Source organism: Salvia splendens, chromosome 17 (assembly GCF_004379255.2).
Source record: "Salvia splendens isolate huo1 chromosome 17, SspV2, whole genome shotgun sequence".
Lineage (NCBI taxonomy): Eukaryota > Viridiplantae > Streptophyta > Magnoliopsida > Lamiales > Lamiaceae > Salvia > Salvia splendens.
The window spans coordinates 28203228-28226154 of NC_056048.1; the positions used below are offsets into that span (position 1 = coordinate 28203228).

Below are 22927 nucleotides of genomic sequence, written 5' to 3' on the forward strand. Positions count from 1 at the left end.
CCTGATTCTTTGCTAAATGAATAGCACTCTAGTTGTCAGAATATACTTCAAGTTGTTTCTAACCAACCCCTAATTCTTTCAGCAACCCATGAAGCAAAATTGCCTCCTTCACAACTTCAGTAATGGCCATGTACTCTGCCTCTGTCGTAGACAAAGCTACTGTTGACTGCAAGGTAGACTTCCAACTAACTGACGTACTCGCTAAAGTGAACAAATAGCCCGTAGTAGATCTTCGCTTATCCAAATCACCAGCATAGTCAGAATCACAATATCCAACTGCAAAATGACCAAGTGATTTATCCTGCTCAAACAACAAACCAATATCTACAGTATCTTTGATATACCGCAGAATCCATTTCACAACGTGCCAATGACCCTTTCCTGGATCATGCATGTATCTGCTCACAATACCAACAGGCTGTGAAATGTCTGGTCTTGTACACACCATTGCATACATCAAGCTTCCAACTGCGTTAGCATAGGGAACTTTCATCATATATTCTCGCTCATCTTCCGTTTTTGGAGATAACTGAGAACTAAGTTTCAAATGAGAAGCAAGTGGGGTACTTACAGATTTGGAATCATCATTTACACCAAAGCGCTATAGTACTTTGATCAAATACTGCTTCTATGTCAGCCAAAGCTTGCCTCCCTCTCTATCCCTTGTAATCTCCATACCGAGAATCTTCTTGGCTTCCCCCAAATCCTTCATCTCGAACTCTTTACTCAACTGAGCCTTCAATCTGTCAATTTCAACTTGGCTCTTTGATGCTATCAGCATATCATCAACTTATAAGAATAGGTAGATGTAGGAACACTCTTGAAGTCTGCGCAAATACACACAATGGTCATATTTGCTTCTTGTGTACATCTGATCCTTCATAAATTTGTCAAACCGTTTGTACCACTGTCTTGAAGACTGCTTCAATCCATACAACGATTTCTACAATTTGCAAACCTAATTTTCTTTACCAGCAACCTTGAATCCCTCCAGTTGGGTCATATCGATTTCCTCCTTCAGATCACCGTGTAAAAATGCGGTCTTCACATCAAGTTGAGCTAGCTCCAAATTCAACTGCGCTACCAAAGCCAACAAAATTCTAATTGAGGAATGTTTAACAACATGAGAAAATACCTCATTGTAATCAATTCCCTCATTCTGGGCGTAGCCTTTAGCTACCAATCTTGCTTTGTAGCGAACATTATCTTTGTCAGGATATCCCTCTTTCTTTGCAAAAACCCATTTACATCTAATTGCCTTCCTGCCTTTCGGCAATGGCATCAGCTTCCATGTCTTGTTCTTCTGAAGAGATTGCATCTCTTCTTCCAAAGCACCTTTCCAACCATCACTTTTTGAACTTTCAATACCTTTCGAAAAGATACATGGAACGTCATCAACAACTGGAAGCGCATATGCTACCATATCCGCAAATCGAGCAGGTTTTTATTTTCCCGCCTCGTTCGCCTGACTGCAATTGGCTCTAATTGCTGCGAAGGTTCTTGGGGTGGAACCTCTTCATCATCTGACTCTTCTTCTTCCGTAGGAGAGTCATTTGTGGTGTTCGTAGTTGGGATCACAACTGCTTCTTCGAACTCCGCCTGCTTCGGTGTATACTCCACCTGCTGCGAAGTATCACTACTATTTGGATTTACCTTATTCAACATGGAAGATTCATCAAAGGTAACATCCCTACTTACAATCGTCTTCTTAGACTCCAAACACCATAACCGATATCCTTTAACACCAGCACTGAAACCCATAAACAAAGCCTTCTTTGCACGTGGATCCAATTTTGACTCAGTCACATGATAATATGCAATAGAACCAAAAATACGCAAAGAATCATAATCAGTTGCAGGTTTACCGGACCATACCTCTAAAGGAGTCTTGCCATCAATGGCAGAACATGACAAACGATTGACAATGTGTTGAGCGTATGTGATGGTCTCAGACCAAAATTTCCTGTCTAGCCCAGCATTAGGCAGTATACCACGAACTTTCTCCACTAGTGTTCGATTCATACGCTCGGACACTCCATTCTGCTGTGGTGTATTTCTCACTATGAAGTGTCGAACTATGCCACACTCCTGACATATATCTTGGAAAGGATCACTCTTGTATTCTCCACCATTGTCAGATCGGAGAACCTTGATCTTCCTCCCCATCTGATTTTCAACTTGAGCTTTCCATTTCAGAAAAATCCCAAGGACTTCATTTTTGTTCTTCATAGTGTACACCCAAACTCTCCTGGAAAAATCATCAACAAAGGTGACAAAATAGTGTCTACCTCCAAGTGACGAAGTCTTGGCAGGTCCCCACACATCTGAGTGCACGTAATCTAGAATTCCCTTCGTATTATAGATTGCAGTGCCAAATTTCACTCTTCGCTATTTTCCCAGAACACAATGCTCACAAAACTCTAATTTGCAAGACTTCGTACCTTTCAATAATCCTTGCTTGACGAGAATTTGCAATGATCTCTTACCAGCATGTCCCAATCGCAAATGCCAAAGCTTCGTTGCCTCTGCATCCTTCTTGTTACTCGAAGTTGCAGTTTCTACTGTCCCAACAACTGTACTACCTTGATAGTAACACAAATTGTTCTTCCTCACGCCTTTCAACATCACCAATGCTCCTGAAGTTGCTTAAAGAATTCCATCTCGCATCATCACGACTAGGCCTTTAGATTCTAAGGCCCCCAATGAGATGGGATTCTTCTTCAACTGCGGCACGTACCGCACATCCTTCAAAATTCTGGTGGATCCATCCTGATTCCGTAGCTTGATTGAACATATCCCGACTGTCTTACATGGACTGTCGTTTCCCATGTAAACAAGTCCGCCATTGAGTTCTTCAAAATCAAAGAACCACTCCCTGATGGGACACATATGATAGGTGCAACCTGAATCCAATATCCACTCGTTTGGATGCGATGTTGAAAGTGAAACCGTCAAAGAACAATCTGACTCCGCATCATTTTTGCATTCAGCAACATTTGCATCTTGCGAAGCCTTTTCTTTCTTCTTCAACTTTGGGCAGTCTTTCTTCCAATGCCCTTTTTCATAACAGAAAGCACACTCATCTTTGGCAACTCGCCTTTTCGATTTGGACCTTCATTTTCTCTCCTTTGATCGGCCTTGTTGAGGACCTCTTGCCACTAATGCTTCATCTGTAACTGCTTTTCCTTTCATTTTATCTGTCTTTCGCAATTTATGACTATACAAAGCAGAACATACAGTATCTAACGACACATTCTCTTTACCCTGGAGTAATGTGGTCTCCAGAAGTTCAAATTCATCAGGTAGAGACGACAACAACACCAATGCTAGATCCTCATCCTCAAATTTCACATCGAAATTTAGCAGGTCTGCTACTAATTGGTTAAACAAAGTAATGTGTTCATTCATAGTGGTACCTGGTCGGTATTCAAATCGGAACAACCTTTTCTTCATAAGGAGCTTATTCTGACCACTCTTCTTCAGAAATTTGTCCTCCAGTGTCTTCCACAATCTATGTGCAGAAGTCTCATTCTTGACAGCATACTTCTGCTCTCTGGACAGACACGACCGAATTGTTCCACAAGCTAACCGATTTATGGTACTCCAATCTTTATCATCTATATCTTCTGGTTTCTTTTCTTCAATGGCAATGTCAAGACCCTGCTGGAAAAGAGAGTCTAGAACCTCCCCCTGCCACATACCAAAATGGCGAGTACCGTCAAATATCTCCACCGTCAATTTCATATTTGATAGTGGAAACCTCGACCACGATGACGAAGAACTAGCCTTGTTTTCTTGATCATTACCCGCCATTATAGACTCAAAATAAGGTATTCAATATTACAAACGAACAGAACCAAGGACGAACATTTGGCTCTGATACCACTTGTTGAGAAAATCGGGTAATTTTCTCTCAAATAGTGAAATGAACCGATTCAGTAATTTCAGAGTTAACCCAACAGGGTCTACTCGATAAAAATACTTCTCCAAATAAATTCTTTGGAAAGACTGGTGGGGATACTGTCCCTCTTAAATACCAGATTTCTAACAGAATTTATCAGTCGGTGTATTTATCACAATATAAAAACACCCAAAAGAATCGTACAAAACACTACTACCAAACCCGCAAATAATATTGAATACAATATCATAACAGAAAATAAACCCAAAAATAAATGCGGAATAAAATAAATAATAAATAAAGAACACACCCGAGATTTTGATAACAGAGTTCGGTCAAATTGCCTACGTCTCCGAGCACCCTCTACAGAGTCCACTTATATATAGACGGAGAAGAGAATACAAATGTTTGAGAATGTTTACAAATAAGGGAGGAGTGCTCCTTTTATAGGCAGCACTCTCCTTAACTCCCTAATACCCACCGATGAGGGACAAATAAATTTTGACAAAAAGTCAAATATTGTAGGCAATATTCAACAACTACTACTATTATATATATAGGAGTATAATATTATGATTATGATAATCCAATAGAAAATTATGTGTTCAATAAAAACATTTATCACAGGCATGAAACATGTATCAAAAACCACAATAACATGAAGCAAATTCAAGTACAAAATCACGAAATTAAGTAAGACTAATTCTCAAGTGAAACGAAGCTACCGCTATACTCAATAATCCCCACAAGGTCCACAGGGGGCACGTGCTTGCAGATAAATTTGTGTGCACGATAATCATACACAAACAAGCTCCTCCAATATTTGATAAACACACAACCACTCGTCCACAAAAGTGCCTCAAAGTCCAAGTTAGAGAAGGGTACTTCCACATCCATCATATGAATCCAACTCAATTCGCTTCCTTCACATCTCGACTCATAGATCCCCACCAAGTCGAGACGTGTACGAGAATGCAAAACAAAGCGGCGAAATGAGTGTTCATCATCTGCTAAAATCGAATCGTAATAGTAAATATAATCGGCCGTCAACCTAATTGTGTGAAACACTTCATTCTTCATGTTCAAGCTTAGTATCTTCTGCACAATACGACCTCCCACCTTAAGCCGATACAGCGCAAAGTGGCCATTCTTGCACCACGATTTTATGGGACAAGGCGGGAAAGAATGTAGGTTATCAAGGAGGCCGCCATCATCTTTGGCCAACTCCCTCCAAGATCCTGTCCATCTTGAGTAGACTTGGGCGAGGACATGGTGGTGTTTTGGGCACGACATCAGCTGCACAACTTTGCGCAGGAGTTGGAAGTGGAAGGGGTGGTAAGTGGGAGAAGCTTGAGTTGGCCTAGAGAAGGGTTGCATATGGCTATGGCCTATGGGTACCCGAAATTTATTAGGGTTAATGCAGACTAGACCCTTAACCGCCCCAACTAATTTAAACGAGTTAAGTGGTCGACATTAATGACTTCCCGTTGTGTTGGAACTTTATCGACAGTTTGTTCTGCAAAAGGTTGGTAGCATAAACTTGAAGAGTGACCGCGTCATCTGATTTGTTGTTGCGAGTGTGCAGTGTTCTGAAAGATGGAGAATCGATAATGTGACCCCACGATTTGCAGACAGCTCAGAATCTCAAGAGAGATTGTACGGGAAGACACAAGAGAATCTCTATCAACACATCGATGTTTATTTCTATAACGGGGTCAACGACAAGAGATGCGCAGCGAGATAGTGCTACGATCCTCCTCAGCATTGGCATTGACAAGAGATGCATAGCCCACCATGATAGAGTGAACACTCGAGAAATATATTGTAGTGCATCAAATTAAATTTAACAATATAGGTAGAAAATACTAAATCCTATCACTACTTGGAAACGAAGAGATGATTTTTAATGTAAAAGGACATTGAGTTATAGTAGATCTCGGACACAACAAATTAGTTTATAAACAAACGATAAGCATAAGCTCCTAACATATTGAAAATTTGTACAAGTTTATAAATTCAGAGGTAATTAATTCGACCCAACAAAATGCGACGGCTCAAAATAAATATGTGCGCGTGAATTCAGAGGTATTTGAGAATTACGAAAAGCGAGAAGAAAATCGATCAAATTGCGGAGTTAATTTCAATTTCTTCATATGTAATTATTGAAGTTTAATTGGTCTTTTAATTCTTTTTTCTTCCTTACCCCATGGGATTTTTAAGCATGAAATATATTAAAAAACAAACAAAATTAAAATAAGCATTAACAAAAACTAAATGAATCAGAACCTCATATACATATGAGTAGTAATTTCAAATAATTTTTATTTGTATCAGGAATATATTATGTTCTCATTTTAAGTAATTTTTAATTTCTCATGGCCTCGAAAATTGATGATAAAATTATACCATGATAGTTTTCAAAAATAATACTAGTACTAGTAATTAATCATTTTAGGTAAATTCTAAACTAATTAAAGGAGTACTATTAGACATGGGAGAAGTATTTTTGAGGGCATATTAGTAAGTACACAATTTTTTGACATATAATATGACAAACCAAACATGTTTTGAATTATATTAAACATGACAATCTAACCAAATGACTTTATTCTAACCAACCAATATACAATTTCATAGTATATTGTATCTCACTATTAACTTGTCCAATAAGCTTGACACTATTTCCGTGACACCACAGATTACCTCCGCTTCTTTTCCAAACGATATCCCTATCTAATATCGAGGTGATATTTATAGGAATTTTTACAAAAAGCATATAAAAAACCTAACAAATCATAACAAACTAATGACAGATTGTCAAGGTGAAACGAAACTCCCTCTATACTCAACGAACGCCAAGGGTACCACACAATGGCGTCCGATGAGTTTGCGTGCATGATAATCATACACAACTTCAGCACCATCTCCGTCATCCAAAAACACACAACCAACCCTCAACAGAGGCACTTGAGAAAAGGGTACTTCAACATTTATTAATGGAATCCAACTCAATTCACTCCCTCTGCATATCGACTCATAAACCTTCACTAACTTATCATCTTCAAAAGCATTACAACACGGATGAGGTAAAACAAACTTGAGAAACGAGTGTTCGTCTTGTGCAAAAATATGATCCAAAGCATCAGGTTCACATTCCGGTAATGTGATTGTCTGAAACACTTCATTCTTCATGTCAAAAGTCAGTATAACCTCCTTCAAACTAGCACCATTTAGTAGATGAGCACGCCAGTGCGTAAAATAGCCATTCATGCTCTGCGACTGTATGGGGTCAACCCAATCGAATTCTTGATTATCGAGCACGGAACTCTCTCCAGTCAACTCCCTCCAAGAATCCGTCCTTCTCTTATACAACTGAGCATGGAGGCACCGATGTTTCTTGCATGACAACAGCTGCACAACTTTGTAATCTTCGTCGTCGAAACCGATTGCAACAACTCTGTAATCTTCTTCGTCGAAACCAATTGCAGCGCACGAGGTTGTAAGAGGAAGAGTCTTGAGTTGGCCTAGAAAAGGGTTGCATATGGCTACGGGAGCCTCGGGTTTCAAGTTGCAATTGATGCAGATTAGACCCCTAACTGGCCCGTGTAACCTAACTAGGTAATCGCTGATGTTGTCCCAGTAGTTTAACGAGAAGCCATTAAAGTGGTCGGATTTATACAACATCAATGACTTCTCGTTATATTCGAGCTCTATTGACAGTTCGTTCCGTAATTCAACTTCATCATTAGGCAAACTAAATTGTAGATATACCGTATCGTCTGGATTGTTATGGTTGGTATTGGTGTAATGAGTTTGAGTATGCAGTTTTCCAAAAGATTGAGAACTGATAATGTCACGCCACAACTTGCAGACAGCTCGGAATCTCAAAAGTGATAAGAAGGGCAGCCACAACAGAATCTCGGTACACGCATCGTTGTTCATTGCTGTGTGTTGTATAGTAATGGTCGAATTATTCTGAGAGGATAACAATAATATTGATAGAGGCGTGACACATATATTTACATAATATTTGCTTATTAATGAAGCAGAGAGGGTAACAAATAATAGTAAAAAAACATGTTTTCATTTAAATATATGGTTGAAGATCTTTATTATAAATGAATATGTACGTAGTCACAGATCTATATTTAGCAAATGATATGAGAGGTAATCCGATTTCATAAAAACAAATTCATATATGTTTCTTAATTCCCTAATTTTGATTAGATATTTTTTCCTAATGTGAGAGGTAATACTAACATAAATATTTAATTTAATTTTGTATGTTATTTTATTAACATGCAAACTCTAATCTAATTTTATCATCTTCGTCAGAGAATTTCTTATACGAAATTTATTACACTTGATCTAGTTTTATAAATCTAAATTATTAATATCACATTTATTATTTATTTTCATGTCATATTATGATTATAGTTCATTATTTACTACACCTAATCTAGGGATGTCAATCTGGTTATGAATATTAACCCTAACTCTAAACTCTCAGTTTTGGGCTAGCCCGTTCAATCAGCCTATTACCGATAAAATTAATACGTGACCAATCCAATACATAATGATGAAAATTGGTCATATTTATATGATATAGAACGTTTAATTATGATAATTTGAGATTATGTTTAAACTCAAACATGATTAAATACTCATTTAAGATTTGTATAAATAAAATAAAATATAAATATATTTCGAGAAATTTTGAAGCCCGTTTTAGAAACTACTCCCTCCGTTCCTTGTTAATAGAGACATTTCTTTTCGGCACGGAATTTCAGAATAGTGTGTTAAATATAGAAATGACTCAATTAACTTGGAACTTCCCAAAATGGAAAAATGACTCTATTAACATGGAACGGATAGAGTATAATATTTCTCATGGTGAATATAAATTTTCTATTATTATATTAATAAAAATCTAATATATACTCCGTATGTTTGTTTAATACTCCCTCCGTCCCTCACTGGGAGATATATTTCTATTCAACATGAGATTTATGGAAATGGAGTTTTGTTAGTTAAGCGAAGAGGGAGTAAAGTAGAGAGGAAAAAGTAAAAGAGAAGTGTCAAAAAAGAAATTGACTCGTTTACATTGGACGTCCCAAAAAGAAATGTGAATCACTTACCAAGGGACGGGGGATTATAAAATTGAAGGTAGTTTTTTAAATTGTAAGATTTTTTTAGTTACATGTTTAATTGATATAATCGCTATGATAGAGTTACATCTTCCCTCAAAGTACCTAACCCGTTAACCACACACTTATACAAAAGTCTGAGGTGAACGTATGTTCGACAACTTAAGTGATTTTTGGGATTGATTGGATACCGTAGACGATTCATCGCCAACTATTTTGTTATAGTTGTATAAGACAGTCATGGTCTCGGTGTCAGAACTTCGTAATCCAGACTTCTCAATTCCTTTCCAACACAAAATTAGATCGTGTATTTGTCGGATCGACCCAATAATGATAAGAACATGATAAAGTTTGACATATAACTCATTATATTAATGTGTGTTTGTATCATGTCAACGATTGTCAGTCCAGAATATTTTTCCAATCAATAGATATTCAAAACCATAATAGAAGAAAACCTAACAAAGTACTTTTAAAACTCAAATAATTTAAAAAAAACCATGCACAATCTAAAATATGAATCAAAAACCTAAAATCAAATAACCGTTAACCAAGACATTCATAGAAGAAAAATAAGCCTACGAAAAAAAGACTTGGTGAAACTAAAAGTAAAGGTCAATCTTGGTCCTAAACATATGATCAAAATACTAATTTGATCCAAAACATCCACATTTTGAAATACAGGTCCATAACAAATGAAATCCTTGTCGCAGCGGTCCTTTTTTTACGGTTCCGTCAAAATATTAACGGTCATGCCGCTATGGACCGTTAGCTTTTTTACGGAACCATCAAAAAAAGACTACTTCAGTCACTTTTTCATTTGTTATGGACCTGTTTTTAAAAAAGTGAATGTTTTGGACCAAATTCGTATTTTGGTGATATGATTAGGACCAAAATTGACATTTAATCTGAAACTAATTATGAATTGAAACGAAACTCCCTCTATACTCAACCATCCTTGACCCTTCAGGCATCATTGCATGCTTGCAGAAGAATTTGCGTGCATGATGATCATACACAAACGCTCCCTCCGCATGATAAAAAACACCCAAACAGGCTGCCATAGTGGCGTCTTATAGTCGGCGAAGGGTACTTCCACATTCATCACATAATTCCATCTCAATACATGTCCTTCACATATTGACTCATAAATGCCCACTATATTAATACTTCAATCAACAAAAGGAAAATCAAAGCGGCGAAATGAGTGTTCATTTTCCGCAATGATAACACTAGCCGTATGAACAAAACTCACCGGCAAACAAATTGTACGAAACACTTCATTCCTCATATCCAAGGTTAGTATCTCTGGCGCAAGAACAGCAGCTCCTCCGGCCTTATACCTATACACGAACCAGTGCGAAAAGTGACCATTCTTGCACCACGTTTTTATTGGAACAAAAGGGATATGGTGTAGCCCATCAAGGACGCGGCGACGGTCTCCAGTAAACTCCGTCCAAGAGTTTGTCTTTCTTGAGTACAGTTGGGCATGGACACACCGGTGTCGCTGTTGGATATTTTAGTGTAATTGGATTAAATTGATTGATCAATGTGATCATAACGAGACATCAAATAAGTTGGAAGTGCGGAGTGTACACTTATTTGAATTCGTTATGATTAGACGGGGGTTCGGGGGCAGCGCCCCTGAGTAGCGGGGTCCAAGAGGCAGAGCCCCTGGCTAGGGTCGAGCTGACCTGGAAACGTAATTTCCATTAAGAGTTGTTGTACATAAAATTCATCAGGAAACGTAATTTCCGAAAGTTGAAGGACTATTTTGTTATTTCTTATTCCCGCCAAAAACTGTTAAAAACAGTTGTGAAAATGAAGAGACGCGACTCTTAGTCTTTAACCTCTTCTTATGATCGATTTCTGGTTCAAAGTTCTGATCGAAATATAGACATACAAATCATCTGTAAACCTGAATTGTATCCGATCAAATATTGGTAGAACCACCAAATTAATTTGATCTGAAAGTGTTCTTCACGCCTTTCAGTATATCCGGTTGTTTACATTTCTATAATCTTCTCCCTAACAAAGATCAAATCAATTTCTGAAAATGTCGAACAAGGAAACGGCGAAGGAAGCAGCGAAAGGTTTTGCGAAGTTGGATAAGTTTGCTGGCCAGGATTTCAGACGCTGGCAGAAGAAGATGCATTTCATGTTAACTGGTCTGAATGTCGTGTATGTTCTGAGTACTCCCATGCCCGAGGCTGTTGAACGAGGAGCCGGATGAAGTGGGAGAACGACGACTACATATGCTGTGGTCACATCTTAAACGGTATGTCTGATTCCCTTTTTGATGTATATCAAAACGTAGAGTCTGCTAAAGAGTTGTGGGATTCCCTCGAAGCCAAATATATGGCAGAAGATGCCTCTAGCAAGAAATTTCTTGTTGGTAATTTTATTAACTATAAAATGGTTTATTCGAGGCCTGTCATGGAACAATACAACGAATTATTGGGGATATTGGGACAATTTTCCCAATATGATATGAAAATGGATGAATCCATTTATGTCTCTAGCATTATCGATAAACTGCCACACTTCTGGAAAGATTTTAAAAACAATCTGAAACATAAGAAGGAGGAGTTGAATCTGGTCGAACTTGGAAGTGACTTCCAAATCGAACAGTCCATACGTGATATGGAAAAGGGCTCTGTCGGTAATGGGAAAACAATGGTTGGTTCTTCTGTGACCATGGTGGAAGAGGGTGTATCCTCCAAGGCTAGGAAAGAGAAAAGATCGTTTCAAGGGAAACGAAAGTTTCAAGGAAACTACAGTAAGGCTGGGGATAAGAAGCCTAAACTGATGTGTTGGAAGTGCGGTAAATCTGGGCATTTCAAAAGGGACTGCAAGTCTGGAAATGGTGGAAGTAAAGGAAAGAACGTGGCTGGTACAAGTGGATCCAAGGATCCGGGAAAACAATCAGGTTCGTTTTCTGTACCTAATGATCATTCGGTTGAAAATTATTATGCATCAATAATTTCTGAAGCACTTTATGTGCAGGATAATGATCTCTCGTGGTGGGTTGATTCGGGTGCAACGTGACATGTATGCAAGGATCGTCAATGGTTCAAAGATTTCAAACCAATTGAAGATGGATCTTCGGTGAGGATGGGCAACGTTGCAACTGAACCAATCAAAGGACTAGGAACTGTTAGCCTAGTGTTTACTTCCGGAAACTCTTTAGTGTTAAAGAATGTTGTATATGTACCTGATATTCGTAAAAACTTGGTGTCTGGTATTGTATTAAACAATTGTGGTTACAAACAAGTTTTAGAAAGTGATAAATATATTCTGTCAAGACATGGTACTTTTATTGGCTTTGGTTAACTTTGTGGCATGTTTAGGTTGAATCTAGATGTTTCTTTTGTTAATAATTCTGTTTGCATGACTTCTACTAGTTCTAGTAATCATGTTAGTAAATCAGAATTGTGGCATGCTAGATTAGGACATGTACATTACAAGAGATTGAAAGACATGTCGAAAATGAGTTTAATACCTGCTTTTGAGTTGAATAATGAAAGGTGTAAAACTTGCATGTTAACTAAGATTACTCGTCAACCTTTCAATAAACATATCAGTAAAGATACTAAGGTATTAGAACTTATACACAGTGATTTGTGTGACTTTCATTCTACTCCATCACTTGGAAATAAAAAGTATGTAATTACTTTTATTGATGATACTACTAGATATTGCAATGTGTATTTGTGCCATTCAAAAGATGAAGCTCTTGATAAATTTAAAATCTTCAAAGAAAGTGTAGAGCTTCGTCATGGTGTGAAGATTAAAGTTCTTCGCACTGATAGGGGAGGTGAGTATTATGATCCAGTATATTTCGAATCTACTGGTATAGTACATCAGACCACTGCTCCATGTACACCACAACAAAATGGTGTAGCGGAAAGAAAGAATAGAACATTGAAAGAAATGGTTAATTCAATGTTGTGCTATTCTGGCCTAAGTGAAGGATTTTGGGGTGAGGCTATGTTAACAGTTTGTTACTTATTGAACAGAGTTCCTAATAAAAGGAACAAGATAACCCCTTAAGAACTTTAGCATAAGAAACCAACGAAACTGAGTTATCTCAGAGTTTGGGGTTGTCGAGCTGTGGTAATACTAACTGATCCTAAAATAAAGTTCATAGGTCAAAGAGGGATAGATTGTGTATTCCTTGGATATCCTGAAAATTCTGTTTGTTATAGGTTATATGTCATAGAACCTAATGACTATGTATCCGTGCACTCTATTATTGAGTCAAGAGATGCTGATTTTGGGAATGAGGATAGATTCACATCTTTGCCTAAACCTGGAGGCATGATTGCAAGCTCTAATAACTATGATGTGACTAACAAAGTGACTGATACACCTCCTGAGGTTAGAAGGAGTGGTGGAGCAAGAAAAGCTAAGTCTTTTGGTGATGATTTTCAATTGTACTTGGTAGAAGGATCAATGAATGAAATTAACTTTCAATATCAATATTGTTTTAATATTGGTGATGATCCAAAGACCTACAAAGAAGCTATGGCTTCAAGGGATGCTGCATTTTGGAAAGAGGCAATCCAAGATGAGATGGATTCTATAATCCAAAATAATACTTGGAAAGTGACTGATTTACCTGGGTGTGAACCTTTGGATAGTAAATGGATCTTCAAAACGAAGTTGAAGGTGGATAAAATCATAGACAAATATAAAGCCAGATTGGTTATCCAAGGCTTTAGACAAAAGGAAGGAATTGATTTCTTTGACACCTATGCTCATGTTGCAAGGATTTAACCATTAGATTATTGTTAGCACTTGCTGCTATACATAATCTAATAATTCACCAAATTGATGTTAAACTGCCTTTTTGAATGGTGAATTAGATGAAGAGATTTACATGAAACAACCAGAAGGCTTTGTCATGCCTGGTAATGAACATAAGGTATGTAAATTGGTAAAATCTCTTTATGGACTAAAGCAAGCCCCCTAGTAATGGCATCAAAAGTTTGATGACGTGGTGTTGTCTAATGGTTTTGTATTAAACCAAGCAGACAAGTGTGTAAATTGCAAATTCGACACTACTGGTAAAGGGGTGATCATTTGCTTATACGTAGATGACATGTTGATCTTTGGTACTGACCAAGATCAAGTGGATAAAACAAAGGAATTTTTGTCATCTAAGTTTGAGATGAAAGACATGGGGAAGGCTGATGTGATTCTTGGAATAAATATCACACATGGAGAACAAGGAATTTCCATTTCTCAATCACACAGTATTGAGAAGGTGTTGGAAAAATTTAACTTCAAAGATTGTTCTCCAGTTAAGACTCCTTTTGATCCTAGTGCAAAACTCGTGCCTAATAAAGGAGTTGATGTGAATCAGCTTGAATATTCAAAGGCTATTGGATCACTCATGTATGCCATGATTAGTACTAGACCCGATATAGCCTTTGCAGTTGGAAAATTTAGTCGATATACTCACAATCCAAGTTTAATCCATTGGTAAGCAATGAATCGAGTATTTAAATACTTAAAAGGAACCATGGATTATAGTTTGTCTTATTCTGGATTTCCTTCTGTTCTTGAAGGTTATTCGGATGCAAGTTGGATTACCAATATGAAAGATCATTCTTCCACAAGTGGTTGGGTATTCCGTCTTGGAGGTGGTGCTATATGTTGGGCATCAAAGAAACAAACTTGTATCACAAATTCAACAATGGAATCAGGGTTTGTGGCATTAGCAGCAGCCGGTAAAGAGACTAAATGGCTAAGGAATTTAATTTATGAAATTCCATTGTGGCCTAAACCGATATCGCCCATATCTATCAGATGCGATAGTGCAGCTACCTTGGCTAAGGTATATAGTCAAGTGTATAATGGAAAGTCAAGACACTTAGGTATTAGACATAGCATGATTCGTGAACTTATTACGGATGTGTGATATCTGTGGAATTTGTGAGAACTCACAACAATTTAGCCGATCATTTAACCAAATGGTTAAGTAGAGATCTTGTGCACAAGTCGGCTATATGGATGGGATTAAAGTCCACTACAAATCTCTGATATTAAGATACTCAATTCCCATTTAGTATGACACTAGATGCTGAATTCAATGAGGAAGGCTTAATATTTTGAGATTGGAACACATTAAAGAATCATCCCAAGGTATGTGTTCAAACCTACAAGTTAATGAGGATGAATGTATATATTCATAATAGTTCTTTTGAAAAATTGCATATGTAGGTGCAAGAATAAATGAACTACCTATATAAGCATGAAGGTTAGCCACTTCAAGAAGCTAGGACTTGGCTTCGACATGTTTATGAAGGATAAGGACATAGGCTAGTAAATATAGTGTCAAGATAGAACATATTTGAATGTAAACTTTTGTGTACATTATCTTTGTGTATTCAAAGTGAGTTCCCATGGTTCAATCCTTAGAGACACAATGGGTATTCGAATGTATGGAACGTATAATGTGCTAAGGTGAAATTTAATCGTTACGATATTTCATTTATGCAAAAGTTTGAATTTTGAGATGACTTGTTTTAGTTAATCAAGGATTGCACTAAAATAGGGGAGGATTGTTGGATATTTTAGTGTAATTGGATTAACTTGATTGATCAATGTGATCATAATGAGACATCAAATAAGTTGGAAGTGCGAAGTGTACACTTATTTGAATTCGTTATGATTAGACGGGGGTTCAGGGGCAGCGCCCCCGAGTAGCAGGGTCCAAGGGGCGGCAGCCCCTGGCTGGGGTCGAGCTATATTTTCCGGAGCTGTAATTTCCACTAAAGATGTTGTACAGAAAATTCATCCGGAAATGTAATTTCCAAAAGTTGAAGGACTATTTTGCAATTTTCTATTCCCCCCAAAAAATGTTAAAAACAGTTATGAAACGAAGAGACGCGACTCTTCATTTTCAGCCTCTTCTTATGATCAATTTCTGGGTTCAAAGAAAGATTACAAAATCTACACACGAATATCTTCGAAATCCGATCAGATATTGGTAGAACCGCCAAATTGATTTGATCTGAAAGTGTTTCATGCCTTTCAGGACATCCGATTTGTTCACGTTTTGTTTAAACTCCCTAACAGTCCTAATATGTCAACCGTGCAACACCACATGTTAAAGATCAAAAACAATATACTGTAGTAGACCCGTGTAAGATGCACTTACACGGATCACTTGTGGTGGGACGGAGGGAGTACTACTTCATGTATATATATCTCTTTTATGTTACTTTATCTATTTCTTTAATTAAAAAACATAAGTAAGTAGGTGGGTTCATGATAAATTAGGGTTACGACATGACTGATGATACGAGTACACCGGAGCCACCGCAAGAGGAGGTAGAGGAAATAGAGATGCTGGAGGAGATTAGCGATGTCGCCTCGCAGCAGGAGGCCGACGATCCGATCGCGCATAGGACCAGAAAGAGGAGGCAGAAACCGAAGCACTTGGAGGACTATGTTTAAGCATTTGTCGCATGTTTTTATTACTTTAAGCTTTTGAATATTTTGGACTAAGTAATTTTAATATTTTTAATTGAGTCAGGGTCGAAGCTATAAGGCCCGGCATCGGGTTTTCTTTACGGTTCTTTTCTTAAGTTTAGGAAGAGTGAACCGTCTAGGTCTAGGTTTAAAAGTGTATATATAGATCTCTTATTCATGACAATCAATAAGAAATCTAATATTCACACATATTATTTTTCTCTTCTCGTTCTTTCTATGTTTCCTCTTAAAACCCTACTTTTTGCTGCTAAAAGTCTCACCAAACTAATCATAGTTCCTCGTCAATTTGGTCTCACGGTGATCATCTCAGCGACCTCAGAGATATGATACAAGACCCTTGTATCATCTGGTGCTTTCTCTTTGAACTCAACACAACGGCGGAGACGACTACGGTGGAGATTAGCACACCGTCGACGAATTCCATGATCCAGGCTTTGGATCAGCGGATGGACAAACTGCTCGCGGCGATTAACAACATCGGGAAGGCTGTGGTTCACAATCAGTTGGAGCAGGAACATATCAATTGGCATTTTGAGGAGATGTGGTCGAAGTCGGATGCCCAGCCCAAGCATAGCGAGTCGCCCACGCCGAAGTCACCGAAGTCTGGGGCACACGACAAGCTACCGGACTCGTGTTGGCGCGTTCAGTCGACGTGTCATTCAACATCAGGAGAAAATGAGTCTGGTTCGCGATTCCGTATGGACCTCCCACGCTTTGACGGCTCTGATCCAGAGGATTGGATATTTCGTGTAGAGTTCTACTTTGATAATTATAGAGCCACTGAGGCAGAAAGACTTCGTTATTCGGTTCCGCTGTTTGACCCACTAGCGGCGGCGTGGTTATGATTCTATTGTGCTAACAACCCGAAGGTTTCTTGGTCGGAGTTTTTGGCTGCAGTTCGTCACAGCTTCGATCCCGGATTCTATGAAAATTATTTGGGCATCATGTCGCATCTGCAGCAGACCGGATCAGTTCTTGAGTATCAGACCGACTTTGAGAATATGATGACACATATTACAGGCATCCCCGAGTTTTCATTAGTTGCTATCAATATTGGAGGTTTGAAACATCCTTTGCAGAAAGAGGTCTTCCTTAAACACCCCCAAACCTTGTCCGAAGCATGTGTGATTGCACGGGAGCTCGCGTCATGCCATTCCGCTTACTATGAGCAGCCACCACAACAGCGTCGCTTCTGGACACAGCGCGAGACTCGCTTCAATGCCACCGCAACACCATCATCTACACCCGCGGCGGTGTCTCCTGGACCAGTGACATTTGCGGGTCACCCACACCAGCGGACAGCGGATGTTTCCCCGGCTAAGGGAACAGACCCCACACTCTCCAAACTGCCAATTGTTCGCCTGAAGTCAGCGAAGAAGGCGGAGCGCTCCTGATTGGGTTTATGCTGGTATTGCCCGGAAAAATGGATGAGGCCACGTGTACAAACTCTTATTACAGGGGATATCTCTCTAGTGTTTTATCGCTCGCGGGCAGCCCCAGTCTGAACTCTTTGCGGATGATCGGCTCGATTGGCTCCACTACTGTTCAAGTTCTGATTGACAGGGGTGCGACACATAATATCATCCACCCGGCCCTCGCAGAGAAGTTAAGTCTTCAACTTGTTTCTATTTCTCTTTTTCCGGTTTATGTTGGTAATGATGCTTCACTAATCTGTAAAGCTATGTGCCAAAATACTTCTCTCGCTTTGCAAGGGAACGTTTTTCAGGTTGATATTCATGTCCTCGACGTCTATGTCCCGGACATCATATTGGGAATGAAGTGGTTGAAGTCGCTTCGCCGGGTCCTTGATGATTATGTCGACATGACAATGGATTTTACTTTTGGGGGGCGACCGGTACAGTTGAAGGGAGACACGGTCCCGCCTAGGGAGGTGTCCTACACTATCCTGGCAACACTGATGACTTTCAGAAAAGAGGTGGATGTGTACGAGGTGATGCAGATTCAGCCCGAGGAAACGCCGCAAGCCACGGTCTCATTCGATATTCCAGCAGACGTACCTTCTTCCGTCGGCTCGGTGTTAGTCGAACACGCTGCTAGGTTTAAGGTACCGACAGGCCTGCCGCCTGCGCGGCCATTTGATCATCGTATTCACCTCGCCCCAGGGTCCAAACCAATTAATGTCCACCCTTATCGGTACCCACACTTCCAGAAGAACGAAATCGAGCGGCAGGTAAGAGAGATGTTAGAACAGAGGATTGTGCAGCAAAACCACAGTCCCTTCTCGTCCCCGGTGTTATTGATCTGAAAGAATGATGGCTCTTTTCGTTTCTGCATCAATTACAGAGCCCTCAATGCAGCAACAATTCCAAACCACTTTTCTATCCCCGACGACCAACGAGTTGTTTGACGAGCTCGGGGCAGCACGGTACTTCACTAAGCTTGACCTCCGTTCCGGCTACCATCAGGTACGAATGCAGCAAGATGACATCTTTAAGACAGCCTTCAGAACTCATGAAGGACATTATGAGTTTCTTGTAATGCCATTTGGACTGACAAACGCCCCGTCCACCATTCAAGTTGCAATGAATATCATATTCCAACCTTTCTTGCGCAAGTTTGTGATCGTCTTCTTCGACGATATTCTCATCTACAGTCCATCAGAAGACACACACTCATCTCATATTGCTCAGGTGCTACACATTCTGGAATCCAATCAATTATTTGTTAAGATGACAAAGTGTACCTAATAAGATCAGCGCGATGGTCGTGTGGCCAAAGCCGAGCAATCAGAAACAGTTGCGCAGTTTTTTGGTACTTTCCCTTAACAAGCACCGACGGCGAGTTTCGCTCGGCGGTGGAGGTAAATTTCCGGCGGCCAACAGGCTCGGCGGACGATGGCGTAGTTTCTGTGTGCGGGAGTCGCTCCCGTCGGGCAGATAACTCGGCGGCTGATAGAATACTCCGGCGTCCAATTAGGATCGGCGGAGGGAATCCAAAATTAGGATTGGAACACACACGTTATCTTTGGTGAAAAAAATATTTCATTAATTGATTGAATAAAATGATAACAATCTCTCATATTTATAATACTCTAATACTACTACCCTAACTTATTGAATAAGAAAATGAAGATATGGAAAAGATATGGTGAATCAAAAGATACTAAATAATTGAGATTTCCTAGGGTATGGGGATCGTATCAGACTCACGGGGTGCTACAGGAGATTTATAGCTCGGTATGCGATGATCGTTGCGCCATTAACCGAGTTGCTAAACAAGAGGCGTTTATATGGATGGAGGAGTCCAACGCGAGTTTCGAGGTGCTGAAGGCAGCAATGACTTCTGCTCCGGTCCTCTGGTTGACTGATTTCACATTGACTTTATATGTGGAGACAGACATGTCGAATTTTGGGATGACGTTGTGTTGCTTCAGGAGGGCTGCCCGATTGTTTTTTTCAGCAAGAAGCTGGGCCCGAGGCGTCGTGTGGCGTCGACATATGACAAGGAATTGTATGCCATATTGGAGGTAGTTCAGAAGTGGCGGCAGTACTTACTTGGCCGCGAATTTGTCATCCGCAGCCACTAGAAAAGCTTGAAAGATCTTCTACTTCAGGTATCCAAACCCCGGATCAGCAATTTTATATCCAGAAACTGATGGGCTATAAGTTTCGGATTGAGTATAAAACGGGTGCATCGAACCGGGCAGCTGACACACTTTCCCGCCGGGACCCAGACATAGAGGAAAAAGGGCAGTTGTTCACCGCTTTCGCTCGCCCACACCCTCGGCTGCTGGACGATATTCGAGCTGAGGAGGGTTCTTTGTAGGATATAGTCAAAATCTGCGACGACATCACCGCAGGGAGGGCCAAACCACTCTTCTCGCTGGCTGACAGGCTTATTTATTTTAAACGTCTTATTTTTCTCAGCTCAGTATCACCCCTACGAACTGATGATACACTTTTTATTAGCACTAAAAATACATGCAAGTATACATGGTAGATCTAATATAGCTAAAGGTCAGTACCGGGATATCGAACACGGGGAATATAATTGCAACTAGCTATCGTGTACTAAGTGTCATATACTATCTAGAGAAACAAGAGATTTGGTTTTAAATAAATAAAGCAAATAAAATAAAGCAAGTAAATTAGGCAAATATGGGAATTCCAAGAATAGTGGTTTCACAATTATGGTTATACAAATTCCAACTACAATACCATAGCACAATTCATACTTCGATAGAACGAGTCACCTACGTTTTGCCCATGCGGCACAAGCGTAGATTACTAGACGCTGGGTTGCGCTTCCGTTCCAGCTTCCAGATTTGACGTTTTTATGCCCTTTCTCAGCTCTATTTTGCACATTTCTCATAAAACACGTCAAAATACCAAAATGGATAAAATATGCAAATAATGAACATGTACTGCAACTTTGACACTCAAAACGGACCAAAAAATGGCCTTAAAATAGTGCAAAATCCAAGCGTATCAACTGAGATTCTCCGTGAGCACCACAGCTCGCCTATTGCAGGTCACCCAGGCGTGGAGCACACTTTCCATCATGTCGCTGCTTCTTTTTATTGGCCTCGGATGCGGCGAGACGTTGAGCGCTTTGTGGAGTCTTGCACGACATGTCAATTCACGAAGTATTCCACACAGAAACCATATGGGTTGCTCCAACCGCTGCAATTCCCGACCGTGTTTGGGCCGACGTGTCCATGGATTTCATCACGGGTTTATCTGCATCCCACGACTTTACAGCCATTATAGTTGCAGTTGATAGGCTGTCAAAATACACACATTTTGCCATGCTCCCGCCCTCGTTTGATGCTCAGCGAGTTGCAGCAACTTTTTTCCATACAGTGGTCAAGCACCATAGCTTTCCAGAAACGTTGGTTTCGGGACCCGATCTCCTTAGTTGAATTTGGAGGAGGTTGTTGAAGTTGAGCGGCACAACCTTGCATTTTTCCACCGCGTACCGCCCTCAATCGGATGGTCAGACGGAGGTCCGTAATAGGGGACTTGAACAATATCTACAGGCTTTTACTTCGAAAAGCCGAAGCAATGGTCAAATTTTCTACCAAGGGCCGAGTTAGCACTTAACTGCAATCACAACGAGGGACTGGGCATGACGCCTTTACAGGCGCGACCCCCCAACCTTTTTTCTAGTAGCTCCGTCGGCCAATACGCGGCCCTCGGTGGTCGACATTATCTCAGAACGTATGGAGGTCCTACGTTTACTAACAAACCTTCTTGGGACCCTATGGAGGTCATTTCGAAGAGATTTCTATTCCTCCTTGAGGACAAGGAGTCTCTTAAGCCCGGGGGAGTTGATACGAGTACACCGGAGCCACCGCAAGAGGAGGTAGAGGAAAAAGAGATGCTGGAGGGGATTAGCGACGTCACCTCGCAGCAGGAGGCCGACGAGCCGATCGCGCAAAGGACCAGAAAGATGAGGCAGAAACCGAATGATACGATCCCCATACCCTAGGAAATCTCAATTATTTAGTATATTTTGATTCACCATATCTTTTCAAAATCTTTATTTTCTTATTCAATAAGTTAGGGTAGTAGTATTAGAGTATTATAAATATGAGAGATTGTTATCATTTTATTCAATCAATTAATGAAATATTTTTTCCACCAAAGATAACGTGTGTGTTCCAATCCTAATTTTGGACTCTCTCCGCCGATCCTAATTGGACGCCGGAGTATTCTATCAGCCGCCGAGTTATCTGCCCGACGGGAGCGACTCCCACGCACAGAAGCTACGCCATCGTCCGCCGAGCCTGTTGGCCGCCGGAAATTTATCTCCTCCACCGAGCGAAACTCGCCGTCGGTGCTTGTTAAGGGAAACACCATTAACAACTGTTGCTTTCATCCAGTACTCATGAAGTGTTACAACAACAACAACAACGGAAAGTCAGTTTGGGGACAGAATCGGCAAGATTTTTACCCAGTTAACAGGTTCGGGGGTCACCTCCCAATTGGAGGCCACCGCGACGGCGGCGGGTACCATTGTTCGTCAGGGGACGACGGGGAACTAGAGGGTCGCCCAACGGACGACCACAATCAGGACGATCACGTCAGCACCAAACTTGATCGTGTATTGGAGAGACTTGATAGGTTGGACGTATCGAGGGAGGAAGCCGATCGTAGGTTCGACAATCTTGACCCTTCGATGACGCGCGACTATGAGATGCCAACCGGGTTCGGCGACGGGGATGACCCACCGTGGGACGATAATAGGAGAAGAAGACCGATGGAGAGACGGTTTCAGCCTAGAAACCCTAATTTTGGCTACTGCGATGGGCCGCCGAAGGAGAGGGGGCGTTGCGAGGAGAGGGGCCGAACGAGCTCCGGCTGTGTTATTCAAGGGGATAGACGCCAGAGTTTCAACCGCCCCACGTCGTGTT

At 40.3% G+C, this 22927-nt stretch overlaps 1 protein-coding gene across 1 annotated transcript; it reads right to left on the reverse strand.

Moving 5' to 3' along the window:
* Positions 1-6718: 6718 nt before the first annotated feature.
* LOC121774584 (F-box/kelch-repeat protein At3g23880-like) lies at positions 6719-7843 on the reverse strand. Its single transcript, XM_042171430.1, has one exon. The coding sequence runs from the start codon at positions 7841-7843 to the stop codon at positions 6719-6721; it is 1125 nt and encodes a 374-aa protein (XP_042027364.1).
* Between the last annotated feature and the right edge of the window lie 15084 nt (positions 7844-22927).